At 32.4% G+C, this 20855-nt stretch overlaps 3 protein-coding genes across 3 annotated transcripts; 2 read left to right on the plus strand and 1 right to left on the minus strand.

Annotated features, from left to right (window-relative positions):
* On the minus strand, window positions 1-3432 carry LOC144544286 (protein FAR1-RELATED SEQUENCE 6-like). Its single transcript, XM_078292742.1, has 8 exons — window positions 2486-3432; window positions 1922-2344; window positions 1319-1819; window positions 1073-1197; window positions 818-958; window positions 440-475; window positions 272-343; window positions 1-185 (listed from the first exon to the last, which is right to left on the minus strand). Exons 1-8 carry the CDS (start codon window positions 3430-3432, stop codon window positions 1-3), a joined length of 2430 nt encoding a protein of 809 aa, XP_078148868.1.
* Window positions 3433-4776: 1344 nt separating this feature from the next.
* LOC144544480 (uncharacterized) lies at window positions 4777-9098 on the plus strand. The gene is made up of 7 exons (XM_078292991.1): window positions 4777-5189; window positions 5322-5403; window positions 6175-6264; window positions 6804-6925; window positions 7316-7565; window positions 8080-8143; window positions 8306-9098. The coding sequence occupies exons 1-7, from the start codon at window positions 4900-4902 to the stop codon at window positions 8797-8799; spliced, it is 1392 nt and encodes a 463-aa protein (XP_078149117.1). The 5' UTR covers window positions 4777-4899; the 3' UTR covers window positions 8800-9098.
* A 1427-nt stretch (window positions 9099-10525) lies between these two features.
* Window positions 10526-12027, plus strand: LOC144544577 (protein MIZU-KUSSEI 1-like). The gene has a single exon (XM_078293107.1). The coding sequence runs from the start codon at window positions 10771-10773 to the stop codon at window positions 11695-11697; it is 927 nt and encodes a 308-aa protein (XP_078149233.1). The 5' UTR covers window positions 10526-10770; the 3' UTR covers window positions 11698-12027.
* The last annotated feature ends 8828 nt before the right edge of the window (window positions 12028-20855 follow it).

Below are 20855 nucleotides of genomic sequence, written 5' to 3' on the forward strand. Positions count from 1 at the left end.
TTACTTCTTCTTGTCCATGGGATTCTTATAAGCTGATTGCCGTGGCCGACCCTTTGAAATAGATGCAAGTGGAGGAAGAATTTTTTTGGTTGGTGCAGAATTCAAAACTTCATTCTCACTACTTGAGGAATATTGGTTCTCATTCTGCGTTGCTTTGGACTTCCGTTTTTTAACAGCTTCATCGACTGTTAAGATCAACAAAACAAAATAATTTTAAAAAAATAAACAAAAACAACTTTACAAAAAAATGCAAATAACATGGAGGAGTTACCTCCTGCTGTACGTGTAGTCAACATGGCTACTGTTCGAAAAATGGCATCCCAATCACAATTTAATGTGTCACCTATTATATCATATGGAAAATAGCATCATAAATATCATTCTTTAAGAAAAAATTATCTAAGGGTACAAATATATTACAAGTGACTGTTATACATACTTGATATTTTGCCTGTAGAATTATTAACAGCCTTACCTACAAAAATTTTGGCACAAGTTAGGTAAAGAATATAAACAAATGAATTAAATAGAAGAAAGTTATTATTGTATTACCCTTTCCTCTTCCTGTAGGTTTTTTCCTTTGAAGTGTTGAACAATGTTCTTCTATAATGCCACTAGCACTACCTGTTGTAGTAACCATAGCTTCCGTATTTTTTTCATCAATCAATTGCTCAACTAATATAAGAAAAAACACCAGTGCTAATTAAGCATACATACCCAAGTGATTCTGTAATTTATATTAGTTGAAACTACAAACTATTTCACAAAAATATGAAAATTGCTTGATATTAGTTGTGCAAATTCAGTAATATATTACCTTTTACTTTACGTCCGGACATTTTCTTTGGATTAGTGGAACTACCCTTCAATCTACAAACACTTCTTTGAGAGCCAACATTATTATTCCTGTTAGTTGCATTCACAACCTCTTCATCTCCAGACCCAGAAACAATATTTCCTGATATTAATTGTAAAAAATTATAAAAAAAATACACTAAAACACAGAAACAACTTTACCAAATCTTCACATTACTAAAATAAAATAGTATTGATTAAAAACAAAAAGAAAAACCTCTTAATAGGTTTCTAAAAGCTTCCAACCCATTGAAAACAATATTCTGCTGCTCATCACTGGCACACCCAAAGCTTATCAGGTCATCAATTATTGGATTAATTGACCTTGTCAAATCATACCTCCTACAAACAATATAAAGTAAACAAATGAAAATAAATGTCTCATAATAACTGGTAACCACAATATATTAATTCCATATAAAAAAATAACATACAAAATCAGTAAAAAATAAGGGAAAAATACCTGTTATTCTCAACACTGTTAGTAGTGTCACATCCAGCCAAAATCAAACCTAATCGATTCTTGTCTTTCCTCCAACGATCAAGTATGTACTTATCATTAATACAATTTTGTTTTTCATGCTTTAAAACCATCAAAGCATGTGAACAAACTATACCAGAAGCCTCAAACAATTTGCAAATGCAAGAAAATTCTTTATACTCCTTGTTGTAACGCACCTCAAAAATATGACCCCTAATATCTTCAACTTCATAAATGTTCGTAGAGTCAGGTAGTTCCAATTTAAATACACAAGTCATATTAACAGAGGTTCTCAACTCATGTTGAAACCTGTAGAATATGGTAAGAGTATACACCTTGGCAAACTGCTTCTCGAAAAGTAACTCTGAGTACATGGCAGTTGTTTTTGTCTTTGATTCAAAATCCTTGTCATTTTCTTTCTGCCATATTCTGTTCAAAGCACTATCAAAACTACCAACAAATTCAGCTAGAGTAGCCTTAGCTCTGAGATATTTGTCAAGAAAATGATTCATACCCTCCACACGTTGGGTAGTATTCATTCCAGCCCAGAATCAGTCATTTAAATAAATTGGAACCCATTTATGCCTCTGTGCAAACATACTTATAAACCACGGTGCATTTTCGTAACCAATTTCTGACATTAATGTTAACCAAGATTCTTCAAATTGTATAGGTGTTTTCGCATTGTATACAACATCTTTAACAAGCAGAATTATACCATCCTTGTTATCAGCACCACCCAATTTTTCAGGCAATTTGCGTAAAATGTGCCATGCACAATACCTATGCACTGTCTCATCACCAAAAACATGACTAATCCCTGATGCAATACTCGGGCACTGATCTGTCAAAATGCCACCTGGCTTAACACCTTTCATACAAGCTAGAAACTTCTTCATACACCATTTATAGTCGGCCTCAGTTTCTCTTGAGAGAAGAGCACAAGCAAAAATCACTAATTGCCAATGATGGTTCACACCAACAAAAAGTACAAGTGGCATATGATACCTATAAGTTATAACAGTAAGATAAATCAGTAAAATTAATCTGTCAGATCAACTTCATAATTCTGCACAAAAGAATAACCTGAATTAAGAATATGAACCATGTTACATACATAAAATATGTAAAGTAATACAAAAATATTACCTATTTGTAAGGTAGGTCGCATCCATGACAACAACATCATGAAAATATCTGTAGGCAGCACGGCCACGACCATCAGCCCAGAAAATATTACATAAATGCCCTTCCTTGCTATGCTTGTATGTGTACCAGAAATCCAAATCATACTTCTTCCTTTCATCAAAATAGTCAGAGAGTAACTCAGCATCATGTCCACCTAATGACCTCAATTTACTTCTCTTGTACTGATCTAAGTGGTTTTTAGCATCTTTTCGTGTAAAGGTACACTTCAAATAACCACCAGCTATCTGTGTTACAATATCTATATTATCAGCTGCTTTCATTCCTTGGTCTGCATTATATTCCATCATTGACTTATATCTCAGTGGAATAAACCGATAACAAGGGATAAGGAAAGATGACTCCGGATTGAGATCATGGTTATGAGTTAGCTCCATGTCACTCACTTCCCATCTATCAGTAATAGTGGAATACATTATCCTGATATACACAAGGCATTTTGTATGTACTAAAGGTCTCCGTCTCTTAGGAAAATGGGCAGTATCAGGAATACATTCATTTACATCCTTGAATTTATTGCATGCAAATTTATAATCTACAAAAATATCACCATTCTTGTGAAAGGTTCTCTTGTTTACTCCAAAACCAGTTTGGTACCCATACATTTGCCAGTATAAGTAAGCTTCTGCAACAGAGTCAAACTTATCACCTATTGCAGGTGGAGGGATGAATCGGATCTCATCAGGATCAGGTTCGCTTTCTAACTGATGGCCAACACTAACAACTTGTTCCCCCTCATTCTCAGCCCAATTCTGATTTTCACCAAGATTCCCCTTCTCAATAGGCTTCTCATGAGAAAATTCAGAAGGATCCTTGTTCAGATCCCATTCATGAATAGATGATCGGGAAACTGTATCATCCACACATTCTTCATTCGGGTCAGCATCCATTATATCAACCTGCCTTTACACAAACACAAACAAACCTACAAGGACATATGTTAAATTCTATAAATACAACATATAATTCTATAAACATAACATAATACATATCATATGGAAACAATTAATCCTATTACCAAATAATCACAATTTATCAAATTAATACTTCATCAACCAATGCATAATAAAGTTTCAAACTTCAGTTTATGTATACAGTACACATACAAATCACAATGTAAGCTAATTTATTAATTCCGTTCTACTAGAAAACTACCACACTGAATATGTAATTGAAACATAAAAATGACAATCTAATGTAATCAATCCTATTAACAAAAAAATTGAATCCTGCAAACAACAATGATCTACAAAGCAATATTAAATGAGAAAAATGACCTGTAATTTTCAAAACTTCAATGCTGTTCGTCAATGATTAATTCAAAGAACTATAGAAAACGCTACTCTTCGATTTCTGAGATTCAATACTTGATTGAAACAAAGAAGAAAAGGAAAAAAATCAGATCAGAAAAGGAAGGAAGTTTCAAAATTATACGAAATTGAAAAATTACATCAATACCAGTATATAACGAAGAAAATGTAGCTCTCAAAAAATCGATGATGTTCGTCAATGCTGATGCTCCTCGATTCTGGCACTAAATAATCGATTGAAACAAAGAAAGGAAAGGAAAAATCAGATCAGGAAGGTTCAAAATCAAATCAGGAAGGTTCAAAAAAACAATTCAATTTTCAAAAAAAAGGAAAGCGATACAAGAGGAATGCCTTAAATAGGGAAAATGTCGGCGGAATTAGTGGGGACCGCGTCGCTGCCGGTTATGGAAGTTGAAACCGCGTGCGCAAATTGTACTTCTTCCGTTATCGGAGGTTGAAAGCGCGTCCGAACGACGCTAAAACGGGAAGGATTTATTAAGCGGGGATTATCCGGGGACTGAACGTCGGGGGACGTTACCTTTTCTCTTTAATTTAATCAAATCATTATAACACCATTAAAATTAGAGTCGAATAAATATAAACCAGTCGGTTTCAATTAGTCAGTTTTGAGAAGTCTAAACCAAACCGATCTATTTAAATAAAAATTATTCAAAATTTCAATTGAACCGATCCATATAAACGGAAAAACCAACCCATTTAAACCAATTTTTTTCCAGTTGAGTTAAAAACCGAACCCTAGTCCGATCCGTATCCGATCCAGATTGGGATTACCCCCAAATCTCTCTCTCTCTCTCTCTTCGGATTATTCATTCATTCGTTACATTTACATCCACCGAATCGGGAAAGGTTTCACAAATACGAAGAATCAGTATTCAGTATTCAGTATTCAATCAGAAACGAAAGAAGCAAACGAAAGCAATAACCGGCAACTCCTACTCCTACTCCTCCTCCTACTGTGAGTCGGAGGAATCAAGCGAAGCGTTCTTGCTTCCCCCGCTCGTCCGTCTCTCAGCGGAGTAAACCAAAATGGGGGGTCAAGATATAATAAACCTAGATTCAAGCTCTGAGGAGGATGTATCTCAGCTCCAAAACAAGGAGGAGCGAGATGGGATTCAACAAGTAGGTTTCAATGAGATCGAACCAGGAGATGACCCCAATGAGCAAGACATGGATTTAGGAGATGATGTAATTGTGTCCAATCAATCTGTTGTTCATGAGACTGCTCAGCTTGTAGCTACTAGAGGTGTTAAGAGGGCTCGTGTTCAATCCACTCAAAATGAACCCTCGGTGCGTCTTGTTTTCCGCTCGTTGACAAGGTATGCCTGTGTCTATTCTTCACTGAGTGACCGACCAATTCTGTGTGTGCGTGTATTTTGGTCAGATATTCAGTTAATATGACCCGTTACAAAAGATCTAAACACTAAGTCCTGATTTCTTATTGATACCAGGGAAAGCAAGACGAAGCTAATGGAATTAATGCAACAGTGGTGTAAGTGGCAATCTAAGCATCCCTCTGCTTCTTCCTCTATGGTACAATTAAATTTCCATTTGCTACACATTTACTATCGGGCTCACTAATTAAACAGAATAAGTTGTCTCAGGATGATAGTGTCAAAAATATACATTAAGCTTGCATTTATAGTGGCCAACCAGCTAGGACAGGAAATAATTTCACCAGATAGATTATTTCTTATATTGGCTTCTGTAAATCGAAGAAAGAAATAACTAAATAGGGTTTCGTACCCCAGCGCGAGCTACTTTACCATATTCTGAATTCAAAGGTTTCAATAATTCCCCTACAGGACCGTGTTGGTCCAGATCTAGAACTAAATTCAACGTCTTCTGTAGCCGTATATTCTTTTCTATCAAGTAATGATTGGTTAAGGTATGCTGCCTTTATATATTATTCTGTTATACCTTTAAAAACAATCTTGTAGTAAATTCATTCTGAAAATTGTGAAAAAAAATGAAAAAAAAAAAATCAATTTAACTTAGGAATAGGTGGAAATTACCTAAATATTCTTCATTTTGTTAAATGCATCTGCAAAGTTTCATTTAGATTTCAAAATTCAGGTGCAGAAAAGAGAAATATCTGGAGTTGTAGATCCTATTTGTACAAATGTTTAGCAGTCGTTATAATAATGCTGCCAACATTGCTAGAAGCCTGTGCTCCTTTTGGGACCTGCATTCTATGGCTGTTGGCATGTATCAGAAAACCTTATTTAATGATTACCAAGTTCAGTTTCCAGTTTTACCCTTTCTGTGTTTTGTAATGTGCAGTTGATTATTTGAATGTGACAGGAGACAAAAGAGGAAACATTGGAAAGTGGGGAAGAGATATACTATCCAGCATTGCACGTCGGCTCAAGCGCATCTAAAATTTCTTCTATGGTATGCTTTTTGTTTATCATTAGGTGATTTTTACATTTGTAGTCTCCAATTTTTGACCCTTGTTATTAATTCAAGAAAACTGCACATCTATGCTGGCTATATATGTACTATATCTTATAAGATCAGTGCTTCTATGCTATTAGACTTCTTGAAATGAGGTTTGCAACCGTGAAATTTGCTACTCTAATTTAGCTTGTAGCTTCTATGAATAAGAATCATTAAAAAAATGATCTAGAAAGTTGATAGCTCAGTTTAGTTGTTAACTTACACATAATGCCACGTTTACAACTTGGATATTCTTTCCCTTCCAATGTATGGTATAGCCGTATAGCTTTACTATTTCTCTGGCAGTAAGTAGTACAACTGTAATTTTGGTGAAAACCTGAAATTTCAAGACAAAGCAAAATAACAATGCTAGATGGGTGATACTCATATCCCTATAACTTGCCTTATGTTTTTTGGTATATTTTTCCTTTGTTACATGTTTCTGTGTCTGATGTTTCGTTTACTTCCGTTTATTTATTTTATGGAACATGAAGTCATTTTGGATTGATAATCAAGCGAGAACTGATAACGTAAAAGACGAAAGCTCAGTTCCCCTATATGACCGTGAATTCACACTCGGCTCATCTTCTCTTAATGGTTCTGCCACCTTTGAAAGGTTTAATACTTATTGTCTCAGTTTCCTGAAATACCTCTTCATTTATATAAAAACCCTATATAAAATACCTCCACAGTGATAACGAGTAAACTAACTATGGAATCAAGGGTAGGTCAAATCACCTTCTGTAAAACATTTCCTATTCTTTGGTTAAGTCTCAATAGCTCCAGGCACCCCATATCAAATGAGAAAGCTCTTGTAGAACTGCTTTCTGTCTTTCTGACTTGCCAAAAGATGCCCCTCCTTTCACACATACTGTGAAAACAAAGGTCAAATTGATAATAGTTTTATTTCTTTCTTTTTATGTGATGGGTGAGGGTACTTGGAGATATGTTTCTTATATTAACAAAAGTTATTCTCAATTTTTTTTTTCTAATATTTTTACAACAGGTCAGCACTGGACGATGCACGCTGTTTCAATTGTGGCTCATACGGTCATGCGTTGAAGGATTGCCCCAAGCCCCGTGATATGGCTGCAATTAATAGTGCGCGACAGCAGCACAGTGCAAAAAAGAACATCTCGAATGCTAATCATGGACAGAAGTCACAAAACCGGTATTACCAAGCAAAGCCAGGGAAGTATGATGATTTAAAACCTGGTATCCTTGGGCCTGAGTCTAGAGAATGTCTAGGTATTGGGGTAAGTGATCTACTTGTATCTTTTCTTTGTTGTAGGTTTCACTGGAGCGGAGCCAGACTTTAGATTATGGGGGTAAAACTTAAATGGGAGTCAATCATATAAATTTTTCATAATACGAATGGGGGTCAATTTTACAGTATCCATAACATTTTACTCTAAACTATATAGAAAATCATGTATAAGTGCAGAGCCTTTGAAGAAAAAATGGGGGTCAATTGACCCCCATTGGTTGACTGTCCCTCCACCCCTGGTTTCACATATGACCCTAGTAAATTTCTCCATTTGCATACTAATTCATCAAAAATGCTATTTCTGCATGCATCAGGTGTGCATTAATTTTTTTTTTTCTTCAAATATATCCTTTCTGTAGGTGTTGTTATTTGTTAATAACTCTGCAGGCATTAGTTCAATTAATAGTTAAACATGCATGGCAGTAGTCTGGGAGGACATTCTTGCAAATATTTATTATTTTTTGTAATTAATCTTTTCTGATTTACATGACATTTTCACGTAGGAATTTGACCCACCTCCTTGGTTAAGTCGAATGCGTCAAATGGGATACCCTCCTGGATATCTTGGTAACTATAATATTCCTTTTCTTTTCGCATAGTTCTTATTATTTTTTTCTTTTCAGTTTAATGTTGTTAGGATCAAAATTTGACACAAATCCTGTCAAATTATATAACTCTCTCTCTCTCTCTCTCCCTCCCTCCCTCCCTCTCTCTCCCTCTCTTCACCAGAAATTGTAGAAGACAAAAATAAACCTTCTGGAATAATGATCTTCACTGACAAGGAGGAAAAAGACATCAACAGTGCCAAAAAGGATGACTATGAAGAGGGAGAGCTCCCAGATCAGAGCGAACACGCTTTACCTGAGAAAATAATGACAGTTGACTTTCCTGGTATAAATGCCGCAATACCTGAAAATGCAGACCCATTTCTCTGGTCAGTCAACCCACCTCAAGCTCCTACCCCAATTTATCCCCCAAGGTATAAACCCTATGATCAATATAACGGGTCGAGTTCTCAGAGTCCGACTCTAGGTAGGTCTTTATCAGACAGGGGAAGGTATGATGGGTCATTAAATCATAGCCCACTTAGCTCGAACTCTTATGCGCACCAGTATAGTTCTGGCAGTTCTGATTTGCCAGTGTATCATGGCAGAGACAGGGAAAGGGATAGGGGTAGGGAGTTGTATGATCAAAGGCGTCATCACCACCATCATCGAAGGTGAAATTTTTAAACAAAATACAAACTTGAAACAACAACAAAAAAGCAGCAGTGAGGGGGTGATTTTTTTATATTCTTGGCAGCATGATAAAGGTACTAGATGCAGTAATTTTAGGATCTTTTGGGAGTAGTCTGTTATATAGTTTTTTGGTTCAGCTCATATTAAATTATAACCAAGAGATTTGTAGTCAGTTTTTGGGAAGCTTTTAACCGAATCTCTGACAAGGTAGCATGTGGTGTTGCAATAGAATTTTAGACCTCTTGTTGAATGGTTGACCTAGAAGAATTTAGTTGGATTAAGCATACTTGTGTTGAAAGCTTTATTTGACAAATTTTTATGAGGTTTTATTGACTGAAGATTAGCTTAGAAAATTGTTACTGAATAATAATAGGTTGAGAGAGATTGGGTCCTCCCGTGATTATTTGTCACCGGAAACAAATCATGATCCCAATTTCTGCCATGTGCAAACAAACCAAGGTGATCATACCCCAAAGGAATGGAGTGTGCATGCATGGGAAAAAAATAATAATTCTGGCAAAATAATCATTGAAATGTTTCCTTTGGAAATTTATTTGAAAATTGTTATATTACGTGCCATGGTCCACATCTCGAAGAGGACTATTTTTATTAGTTAATCATTGTTCTTTCGTTTTGAGGCTGCTAAATTACCACAAAAACTATTGCAAAGCTGCACAGCAATTATTGGGATCAAAAGTGTACCTAAAAAAAATAACATTAATTTGTGATTGTTCTGCCAAAATATTTCCTTCTAAACTTACACGCGCCCGTTAGTAGGCAGCCGTTCGTTATCATTTGGTCGATTAAACAATCTTATTTAACAAAACTTAACTTTGCACAAAATAATAAAAGGCGGACAGCATATGCATCATGCAATGATGCCGATTGCCGAGTGAGTCATGACACCATCCATGAATGAATATTAAAAGTGTAAATTTGTAGGGAAGCATCTTATTTTTTAACCAAATATATATGCGCATATTAGGAAATGCATATAACGTTTACTTGGTTTCAAGTAAACTTGGGGGTTGTCTTGCCGAGTCAGGTCAGAATCTCAGATAGGTGTCTTGCTAAACCTATTCTATCGCCTTTACCAATTTTAAACCCACATGTAAAATTAAATCTAAATAATTAATTAATCAATCTTTTACGCCAACGTACTTGTCGTAGTCTCTTTACCCAACCCATGGGAAACTAGTTAAGAATTAATGCCTCCAGTTGTACTGGTAACTGGTAAGAAATACCAGATAGGGATGCAGTTGATAAATAGTTGCATGCATGCCTGCGTAGTCATCAATATATCTTTAATTATTAATTTATTGCTCATTAATAACACAATTCAAGTTTTTTCAGCTAGCCAAACTATTGGATTGGAGCACTCTCGATCTGTTTGTTAAAATAACTAATCGTCTCTAACTGATTGAGTAATAATCTTGGTTTAAAAATTATATATATACCGATTTGATCTTTTCGAGTTTCTTCGAATAACAAGGCTTCTGAGTTCATCATCACTTGTCTTATATAATTGTGGTTCAAAGCATGCAGCCAACATGTATTCAACTTCCATCAGCAAATTTCATTTAATTTGATAATCATTGTTGAGATTTATTTTTTTCCATTATTGTAATTATCCGTGAGCAAGTCGCTTTGCAACAGTGTTATGGTTGGTTGGTCACCAGTATCTCTTTAATTATTAGACAAAACAAAAATTCTCTCTTATTTTTAGCGAAGTTTTGTCTACAACGCTCAACAGTGGGCTGACAAAAGCAATGCTTCTCTGCTTAAAGTGTGCATTTCATGATCCCACACATCTTTATCTTTAGCCACCTGCTTTCTCTCTCTTATTAGTTACACCTCAGACACCTCTCTCTCTCTCTCTCTCTCTCTCATCAAACAACATCTTCTCTCCTCTCTCATTAATTAGCTAGCCCATACAAAGCTCAAAATTTGAGAGGCATGAGAACCATCATAGCAAAAACCTTTAGCAATTCATCTCCACTTTCTGCCAAGAGAAGCCATTTCCAATGGATGATGCTCAAGAAAGGAGACCCCAACAAACCCAAAAAAGATCACATAAATAATGCCAACTTAAATCACCATGACAATGAAGAGGAAGAGGAAGATGCTGAAATCCTCGCATTCTCTGCCTCCTCTTCATTCGAAGATGATCTATCAATCGCAACCCCAGCCTATCCAAATCACTCCTCCTCCAAGAAAAAATCTGCTTCGTCCGTAGCCAGCAATGCTGTATCAAGGCTCCGGTCGGCTGTTTTGACAGTTATGAATAACCACCGCAAGAACCGACAAGGAGGCCTTGGTCCCTGCGTAACTGGGACAATATTCGGTCGACGCAGGGGCCGTGTCCACCTGGCATTCCAGATGGGCCCCAAGTCGGCTCCCGCACTGCTTGTCGAGCTTGACATGCCGACAAGTACACTTGTGCGGGAGATGTCATCAGGCCTGGTTCGGATCGCCCTGGAGTGCCATAGGACACCATGTCAGGAAAAGAGAAAATCTGCTTTGTTGACATCTTCTGCCACCAGCTCTACAAGGAAACTACTAGAGGAACCGACATGGCGAGCATACTGCAATGGCAAGAAGTGTGGTTATGCGACACGTAGAGAGTGCGGGCCCGCAGACTGGCGTCTGCTGCGAGCAGTGGAGCCAGTGTCTGTGGGGGCAGGTGTTTTGCCAGTAGAAAAAGGAGACTGTTGCGAGAGTGGCAGTAAAACAAGCATTGGAGCAGATAGTGAAGGGGATGTGATGTACATGAGAGCGAAGTTTGAGAGGGTTGCGGGGTCCAAAGACAGTGAGGCATTTTACATGTTGAACCCTGATGGAAATGGAGGGCCTGAGCTCAGTATATATCTTCTTAGAGTCTAGTCTGATTGAGCTTGGCTGGTTACACTCTTTTAAGGTTTATTGTACCAGAAATCAGAAATAAAAAGAAATTAATGAAGCTGGTCTCTTTAGTTGGTAATGGGTATTAATTAACTTGTGTAAGGATAGGTTCAATGTGTGCTTATAAATCTTGAGTGCTTTGTTGAGAGTGCAGTTTAACAATTAGTAGCTTGATTGTTTCAGATGTCTTTTTTTTGTTGGGGTTTTCATTGGAGAGATCAGAGACCAGATATTTGCTTTCAGTACAAGAATTGTAATATAAGTTCATTGGGGGTATAGTTGGTAATAAATTTGAAAAGTTTGCTCTTACTATCGTTGCTATTTAATTAGAAAAAATAGAAAGTGAGAATCAGTATTCAGTTCATCCATTTATTCTCTTGTGTGTTTCTTTTCTTTATCTTCTCCTTTTCCTTTTCTTGTTTGCCTTACAGCTAGCGTGTCATGGTAAAAAAAGAAACGATTGTAGATGATCTCCTTTTGCATATTAATTTCTTGTTATTGCCTCAACTAATTCCTGCCGTCAGCTCAGTCTATCAAAGCATACAGTATCAGATATTTAATATAATTTTAACTGGAAAAGACAGAATAAAAAGAAGTGTTTCCTTCTCTTTTCCTAAACTGGTTTTGTGTAATTTTAGCGTCTCATATTTGTATGAGGATAGGATATAGTACAGACTACAGAATCTTCTTGAAATCTCTCCAAAATTCTTTCAAGTACTAAATTTCAATTAAAGGTGACTACAAGCCAAAAACAATTAATTCACTGCTTGAAGTTGACGTCTTTTGTGTGTATACCAATCAGGGTAAGAGACTAATTGGGCGGAACAAGAAAATTAAGATAGGGACTGTCATGTAATTTTATTTTATAAGGAAGGACTTACAGTAATAATTTTAAATTTGTTGAATGACAGTATGAAAAATTTCAAGTCATAGTGGGGCTTAGCTCTAGGGGTGGGCTCAGGATTTTCATCATAGGGACAAAAAAATATCGAATCAGGTTTAAATAACTTATCGAATTTAAACCCATTAACTAATTAGATATTCGATAAAAAATCAATGCTTTGATTTATATTTTCCAATGCTCTGACTTATAATTTCTGATGTTTTAACTTATAATTCTAATTACGAATCATAATTCAAGAAATTTATTTTGATTTTAACACTAAATTTTAACCCGAATTACAAATCAAACATCCAAAGGGGAAGACAAAAAAATTTCCAAGGAGAGGCAAAATCGATTAGTATCGATAAATCACCACTAAAACTCAAAATCTAGGAGGAGCAGCTGCCCCCCTGATTCTATACTGGGTCCGCCCCTGCTTAGTCCCCACTGCATGGCAAGATTTTTTTTGTGTTGATCAATCATCGTAAAAGACGACTGCAAAGCCCATCGTAGGGAGCTCTAAGTTTGAAATATGAATGAAAAATTTCACATGAATATTAAGCAGTTAAGTAGTTTTACCTTCAATTTTTACTTAAAAAAATATTTTTTTAGAGCCTTAATGAATGCATGTGCTTGAAGGCATGATTTTTTTTTTCTAACACCTTGCTTGGATGGAGAGCAGAGGAAAGAAGGGTGAAAAATAGAATGGAATGGAATGAAATAGAAAGAAAGATTAACATATTTAACTTCTTCGTATTTGGATGATTAATGAGAGAAAATAAATTTAACTTTTTTTCTGTCTTATTTTTTGTTTGGTTGATTAAAATTTAGAAAGTTAATGAGAAATTCGGTAGTTGTTGTATATTTGTGACAAAAAACTTGTATGAGAATTATATTGGTAAGATATATTGTTAGACATTTGTGTTATTTTTTTAAAAAAATATATTTACAATAAAATTTATTTCCATCTGTTATATCTCAAATTGAAAAAAAAATCAATTCTATTAATTATAATAATACAGGGTTAAACCTATCATATGAAAAGCGGACCTGAATGTATATATCCAGACCTTTCATGCATCCATCTCATACTTGGACAACTTTTTGTGCTAAACCGGATGCATTTGATCAGCTACAAATACTAAATGCATGTGTTCAGTTTTAGAGATCACGCGTAGTGTCAAATTTTTAAATAAAAATATTGGTGTATTATTTTTAAAATTGAAGATAAGCCCAAAAAAAATGAAGGTTACAATTGTTAAGACTAGTAGACGAATCTACCGAAATTTTCATTAAAATTGAAAATGAAAAAGAGTTATTTGTTGTCATTATCAAAGAATATTATCTTGTATTTAATAAAAGGGGGTTATACTTATACTTGATAAATCCAAGTTTTCAAGGAATGGTAAGAAACTCCGCTCAAGCTAGTTGACAGTTAATTATATATATATATATATATATATATATATGTGATTAATTAATTTGAAACTAAAAAAATCAGAAATCGTTTTGAAATTTTTCAGCTGTTGTTGGGAATTAGTGATGACCAGTCTCAATCAAATGTTAAAATTTTCAGGTGTTGGTTGGGGCAAATTAGAGACAAAATTGGCCTACAAGCAGACAAACCAAAATGGACCTGTTCCAAACTGAGGCCCAGCATGTTTAATAAATTCAAATTTTGTTGGGCCATAGGGAATAAAGACGAATGAACCTTTTTTTTTTTTTCTTTTTTTTTTTTTTTCTTTTTTTCTTTTTTTCTTTTTTTCTTTTTTAAGAAAGGGGAAAGTCAAGTCACCCTTGTTATCAGGCTCCAACTTGCACTCATGGTAGTGACACTGTGAAGCTGGGTAGGATTTCAAGATTTAGATTTTAGATATCCTTCTTAAAAATACACATCAACATTCAACCATTGGGTGAGAATGGAATATTCAAATTTTGTGGGGATAAATTTGGTCCGCCATAGCAGTATCTGAAAAGATATAAACAAATGAGAATGATAAAGATGGAGTTTAAAATTGGTAATGGCCAACAGTTACGAAGTTTAAATGGTTCAACCTTACCTAGCTATATATCATTGTCAACAAAACAAAACAAAACAAAGGTTGTCTCTTGCACGCTACTTAATTCGCCTTTTCTTCTGGAAGGTGGGACCCGCAACCTTAATTATTGCTTTCTTCCCTTCCCTTCCCTGTTTAATCGTTAAACGGCGCAATGATGTCTTTTTCCTTGATGGTTTTCTTTCTAATCATCAATTTAATTAAAGCATGGTTGGCTTGGCTTGGCTGAGATTGCAAATCTTACCCACCACCGAAAATATCTCTCATCCCTTTTATATTTTCCAAATAGCATAATTATTGAATTTAAATTTATCGCTGATAGTATTAGTACCTACATTTATTACGTGTAGAAAAAGTGGTAAACAGTATTTATTTGTTGTGTAGTACAGTAGATATAAATAACTTGCATCAGTTTAGAATTTAGATCTTAAATTTATATAGTACATAAATAATTTATTTTATTTTTAAGATCGAAAAAGAATATAAAAAAGTAACATAGTTTCTTTAAAAAATCTCCGCAAGAATATTTAAAAGTTTGGACCACTTGATCAAAATTAGATGCCGTACTAGACTAAAAAATACAAAAAAAATACGAACAACAATTTCCTAAATCATATAGTAGGCAGAAATAAAGCTTCTACCGTCTCCATAGGATTTCGTGTGAGCAGGAATATACGATGCATGTTTACTTTTTCTCAGTCTCAGGTCATTTCACTTTCATTTCAGCTGTGATCACCCACGCGACACAGTGGTTTACATAGTTCACGTAGTAGGAAATCTTGTTTTTTTTAAAAAAAAAAAAGGAGAACTTGAAGAGGCCTGAACTATTGAACTGATATTAATATTATTTTCTTTTAGTCCATTTCGATTCGATTCTGATTGAAATTATTTGATCTGGATTCGACTTGAACGGGTAAAGAATTAACCAAAACCTGATCAGTATAACATGATTAATTATTATTTAATTTATTTATGCAACTTAATTTTAGTCAATGATAAATCTCAATTAGTACTAAATTTCAAACTAAATTTAAAAAAAAAAATCTAAACCAATATTCAATCCATTTAACTATGAAATAGGTTGGAAGTAAGAAGTCGAGTCAAAACTTAGCATCTATACGCAACATGTCATTACCGGATCGATGTCGAGGAGATTTTGGATCCGCTAAACTAAACTAAACTAAACTAACTCAAATTTTGGATCCCCTAATCTAAAAAATTAAGTTAATCCGGACCAGTGTGCAGGATGCAATTTCCACGTAAATGCTCTATGGCGTTTAAATAAATAAATAAATAAAATGTTGTTGCAAGTTAAACTTTCCACCAATATTGTATCACTTTCTGCAAATATTATTGAATATCTTGTGTTGTTAAAATTTCAGTGTGCGGAGCTAAGTGTAGCTCAAATACTTGACACCACTAAATGAAAACTTTGATTCCCTAATCCCTACTGCTATAAGGGGAAATATAAAAAAGGAATTAAGCTGCAATATTTAAATTTTCGCACAAATCTTGATGTAGTAAGTTACCTGTATATATAGATCATCTAATAATTGGGAATAAAATAAAAGATATTCAGTTTGAATGGATAATTAGGATATTTTAATGCCTTCATGAGAAAATTAGCAATTTTAAAAGTTTTGATGGGTACACTATAAATTTTCCCTAAGTTTTATTATTATCAGTTTTTTAAGAAAGTGGATTTCAGTGTCATTATTTTTTTGCCCCACAAGTCGCCAAGATTTTATTTTGTACTTATATTTTTGAGATTCAAAATTTAATAAGGAAGCAACTAACAGTCCTCCAACTTCAATCCACCAAAAATTCTCGGATATTTTTAACTAATTTTGTAAACTCCAATACAAAATACTGTAAACTTCAATACTAAATCATGTAAACTAATTCAACGAATCCTATCAACATAAAACTTTCATTTTTGTGTGGTTCCCAATAACTTCCACTTTAACTACCACTTTAATCACCACTTTAACCACTTTAACTGCTTTGATTGTGACCATTTTTAGACCTTTGACCAGGACCACATCTAGAAGATCTCTAACAGTTTTTCAAAACTAAAAACTAAACCATGACTACTTTAAAATTTTGTAAACAGAAATATGTAAAAAAAATTCGAGTTTTTTTTTTTCAAATTTTCTTTTCAAAATTTTGTTTTCCAGAACCTTTTTTCAACTTTTTTTTTCAAATATCCTTCTAGATGTTACTTTCAATTATTTTAAATTATGTAAACCTTATCACATAACTCTGTAGATAGTTTCGTTGAATCCTGTAAACCGGTAAACAAAAAATTCAAATTTTAATTCAAAATTTTATTTTTTAAAAATGTAAAAAAAAAAAAAAAAAAAATTTCCATTTTTTTTTTCAAATCTCCTTCTAGATACTACTTTTAATTATTTTGAATTTTGTAAGCCATATCACATAACTCTGTAAATAGTTTCATTTAATTCTGTAAACCGGTAAACAAAAAAATTCAAATTTTAATTTTTTTTCAAAATTTTATTTTATTTTTCAAATTTTATTTTTTTGAAATTTACATCTAAATGATACTTTCAATTATTTTGAATTTTGTAAACATGATCACATAACTCTGTAGACAATTTCATCGAATACTGTAAATGGTAAAAAAATTCAATTTTTTTTTGTTTACATTTGCATCTAGACGCTACTTTCAATTATTGTGAATTCTATAAACCTTATCACATAACTTTATAGACAGTTTCATTGAATACTGTAAACCGGTAAAAAAAATTCAACTATAATTTTTTTTGAATTCTATAAATCTTATCATATGACTCTATAGATAGTTTCGCAGAATAATGTAAATCACAAGAAAAAATTCAATTTTTTTTACAATTTTTTTATTCTACATCTAGATGCTACTTTCAATTATTTTGAATTTTTTAAACCTTATTACATAACATCTCTAAATCTTGTGCACCAGACATTAATTATTATTATTTTTTCAATTGCAAAACTGATATTGATTTGAATAATACAACTAGAGTGAGATTTGATTTGTAGAAATCAAACAAAAGAAAGAAATAGAATGGGAAAAAAAATTATAAATATGAAGAAGCTACTGGTAAGGGAGAGTTGACTGCCACGTGTCTCGCAAGATTTAGAGATGTAGGGACGCGTGTAATTGCAATTGCAATGATTTGCATAGAATTTTGTTTGGGCTTCACGCTTCTACTTGGACCTAAAATATAAAATGCAGTTAAAACCGCGCAAAAAAAGTCGGCAGGGATTTTCCGTGGATTAGACTCCGGGGAACGATACCTTTTCTCATTTAATAATTATAATGGCAAATAATAATTAGAATAATCCTTATATTTCTATCACTTCTCTATCCTATTTTCTTTTCTCACTGCTACACATACTCTTCTTGTATCAAATTCCATCAGAGTTCCAAAAATCCAATAATTTACTAAAAACAACGATTTTTTTTTATTTATATCCAATTTTTTTTTAAAATAACCAAACTGATGGTATTTGAAAAGGACCCAAACCGGCAAAAAAAAATTTCGGTTTCTTGATTAGAAACCAGAATTTTTTTTTCCGGTTTTAGGATTTAAAAAAAAATGGAATTTCTTTTTGCGGATTCAATTTTTTTTTCATTTTTCAGCATTTTTATTTAAATAGAAATATTTATAATTTATTTATTTTTTGTATTGAAGTGTTAGAAATATTTAATATATTTCTTTGAAAATAGATGGAACACTATATAATTTGATTTATTAGAAAGACTCCTACAAATAACCGATTTTTTATTTATATCCAAAAAAATATAAATTTAAAAAACTAACCAAACCTCTCGTTAAATTTGAAAACTACCCAAACCAGAAAAAAAAATTCGGTTTCAACTCCAATTTCCGGTTAATGAATATTAAAATCGGAATAATTTTCCGGTTTTAGGATTTTTTTTTTTTGGAAAATTTTTTTTTTAGGAAATTTTTTTTTCAGATTCTTTTTTTCATTTTTCATTTTTTATAATTTATTTATTTTTTGTATTGAAGTATTACAAATATTTAATATATATTTTTTTAAAATAGATGGAATGCTATATAATTTAATTTATTCGAAAGACTACTACAAAAAATCCGGATCAACATTTTTCATGCCGGATTTAAAAATAATTTGAAAATACCGATCGTGGAATGCCTACCGTTGAACGATAACTTAAACTGAATTTTTGAGGCACTAAACGACGTTTTTTTTAAATTCTGATGCCTCATTTTTTTCATACCTTATTATATCTCATATTTTATATTTTGATTTTCAAAGTCCAAATTGTCGATCCGAACCGTTCAACAAAATATTTATACTAAAATATGCATGGAGATGAAATTTTATATTTTTTTGAAATTTTTTTGCTATTTTTTAAGATAGGTACAAAATCACTGTTTTTGAATCGTTCAAAAAACAGTTATTTTCTACCCATCTTAAAAAATAGGAAATTTTTTTTAAAAATTATAAAATTTCATCCCTAACCATATTTTAGTATGGATATCATGTTGAACGGTTCGGATCGACAATTTAGAGTTTGAATATGAAGAAAATAAAGATATAAATATGAGGTATGATGAGGTATAAAGAAAATGAGGCATTGGAACCCTCGTTTAGTGCCTCAAAAATTCAGTTTAAGTTTTCGTTCAACGGTAGGCATTCAACGATCGATATTTTCAAAGTTTTCAAAGTCCAAACAGTCGATCCAAACCGTTCAACATGATGGATATTTTAAAAATGTGCTTGTAGATCAAATTTTACATTTTTCTAAATTTTTTACTATTTATTAAGATGGTTACAAAAATTCAATGGTCTGAATATAGCGATTTTGTTAAATACTGAATAAATAGTAAAAAAATTCAAAAAAATATAAAATTTGATATGCAAGCACATTGTAACATATATATTATATTATATATATATACATATACATATATTATATTATATATACATATACATATACATATATTATATTATATTATATTATATTATGTTATATTATATTATATTATATTATGTTATATTATATTATATTACATATACATATATTATATTATATTAATTTTTTTACGGCCGTAAAAAATCCGGCATAAAAAATGTTGATCCGGATTATTTGTAGCAGTCTTTTGAATAAATCAAATTATATAGTATTCCATCTATTTTAAAAAATATATATTAAATATTTGTAATACTTCAATACAAAAAATAAATAAATTATAAAAACTGAAAAATGAAAAAAAAAGTTCCTAAAAAAAATTTTCGGAAAAATTTTTTTCCTAAAAAAAAAAATTCCTAAAACCGGCAAAAATTATTCCGATTTTAATATCCATTTACCGGAAATTGGTGTTGAAACCGGAAAAATATTTTCCGGTTTGGGTAGTTTTCAAATTTAACAAGAGGTTTGGTTTGTTTTTTAAATTTATATATTTTTTTGGATATAAATAAAAAATCGGTACAAATAACTCGGCTCAACATTTTTCATGTCAGATTTTTTATGGCAGTAAGAAAAATTAATATATTTCTTTATGAGCCATTGGAAAAAAATAAAAATGCTTGGATTCTAAGTTATTGATCCCAGTTTAAAAGTCACTTCTAGATAATACAGAAAATATTGTGAACCTTCTAATACATTTAATTTATAAAAAGTTGTATCTATTTTGAGAATTCTTTTTAATAACAATCATTAAATATATTATTTTTTTGGTTTTTTTCAAGAATAGATAGAACTTTTTAGAAATTAAATATACTAGAATGATCACAATATTTTTGGTATTACCTAGTAGTGACTTTTATACCGGGATCAATAACTCAGAATTCAAGCATTTTTATTTTTTTCCAATGATTCATATATTTCTTAATTTTTCTTACAGCCGTAAATAATCCGACATGAAAAATGTTGATCTGGGTTATTTGTAGCAGTTTTTCTAATAAATCAAATTATATAGTATTTCATCTATTTTCAAAAAAAAAGATTTAATATTTCTAATACTTCAATACAAAAAATAAATAAATTATAAATATTTCTATTTAAATAAAAAAAACTGAAAAATAAAAAAAAAATGAATCTGTAAATTTTTTTTCCGGTTTTTCTTTTTTTTTTTTCTGAAAAGGTTTTGGAATTTCAAAACCAGAAAAAAAAAATTCCGGTTTTAGACTGAATTACCGGAAAAAATTTT

The sequence above is a fragment of the Carex rostrata genome, chromosome 26 (genome assembly GCF_964058835.1).
Source record: "Carex rostrata chromosome 26, lpCarRost1.2, whole genome shotgun sequence".
NCBI lineage: Eukaryota > Viridiplantae > Streptophyta > Magnoliopsida > Poales > Cyperaceae > Carex > Carex rostrata.

Coding starts and splice junctions, on each gene's coding strand:
- LOC144544577 (XM_078293107.1), top strand. CDS start 10,771: ATGAGAACCATCATAGCAAAAACCTTTAGCAATTCATCTCCACTTTCT.
- LOC144544480 (XM_078292991.1), top strand. CDS start 4,900: ATGGGGGGTCAAGATATAATAAACCTAGATTCAAGCTCTGAGGAGGAT. Junction 6,926..7,315: donor GGTTCTGCCACCTTTGAAAG/GTTTAATACTTA, acceptor TTTTTACAACAG/GTCAGCACTGGACGATGCAC. Junction 7,566..8,079: donor GAGAATGTCTAGGTATTGGG/GTAAGTGATCTA, acceptor ATTTTCACGTAG/GAATTTGACCCACCTCCTTG.
- LOC144544286 (XM_078292742.1), bottom strand. CDS start 3,432: ATGGATGCTGACCCGAATGAAGAATGTGTGGATGATACAGTTTCCCGA. Junction 1,198..1,318: donor AACAGTGTTGAGAATAACAG/GTATTTTTCCCT, acceptor TATTGTTTGTAG/GAGGTATGATTTGACAAGGT. Junction 186..271: donor GACTACACGTACAGCAGGAG/GTAACTCCTCCA, acceptor TGATCTTAACAG/TCGATGAAGCTGTTAAAAAA.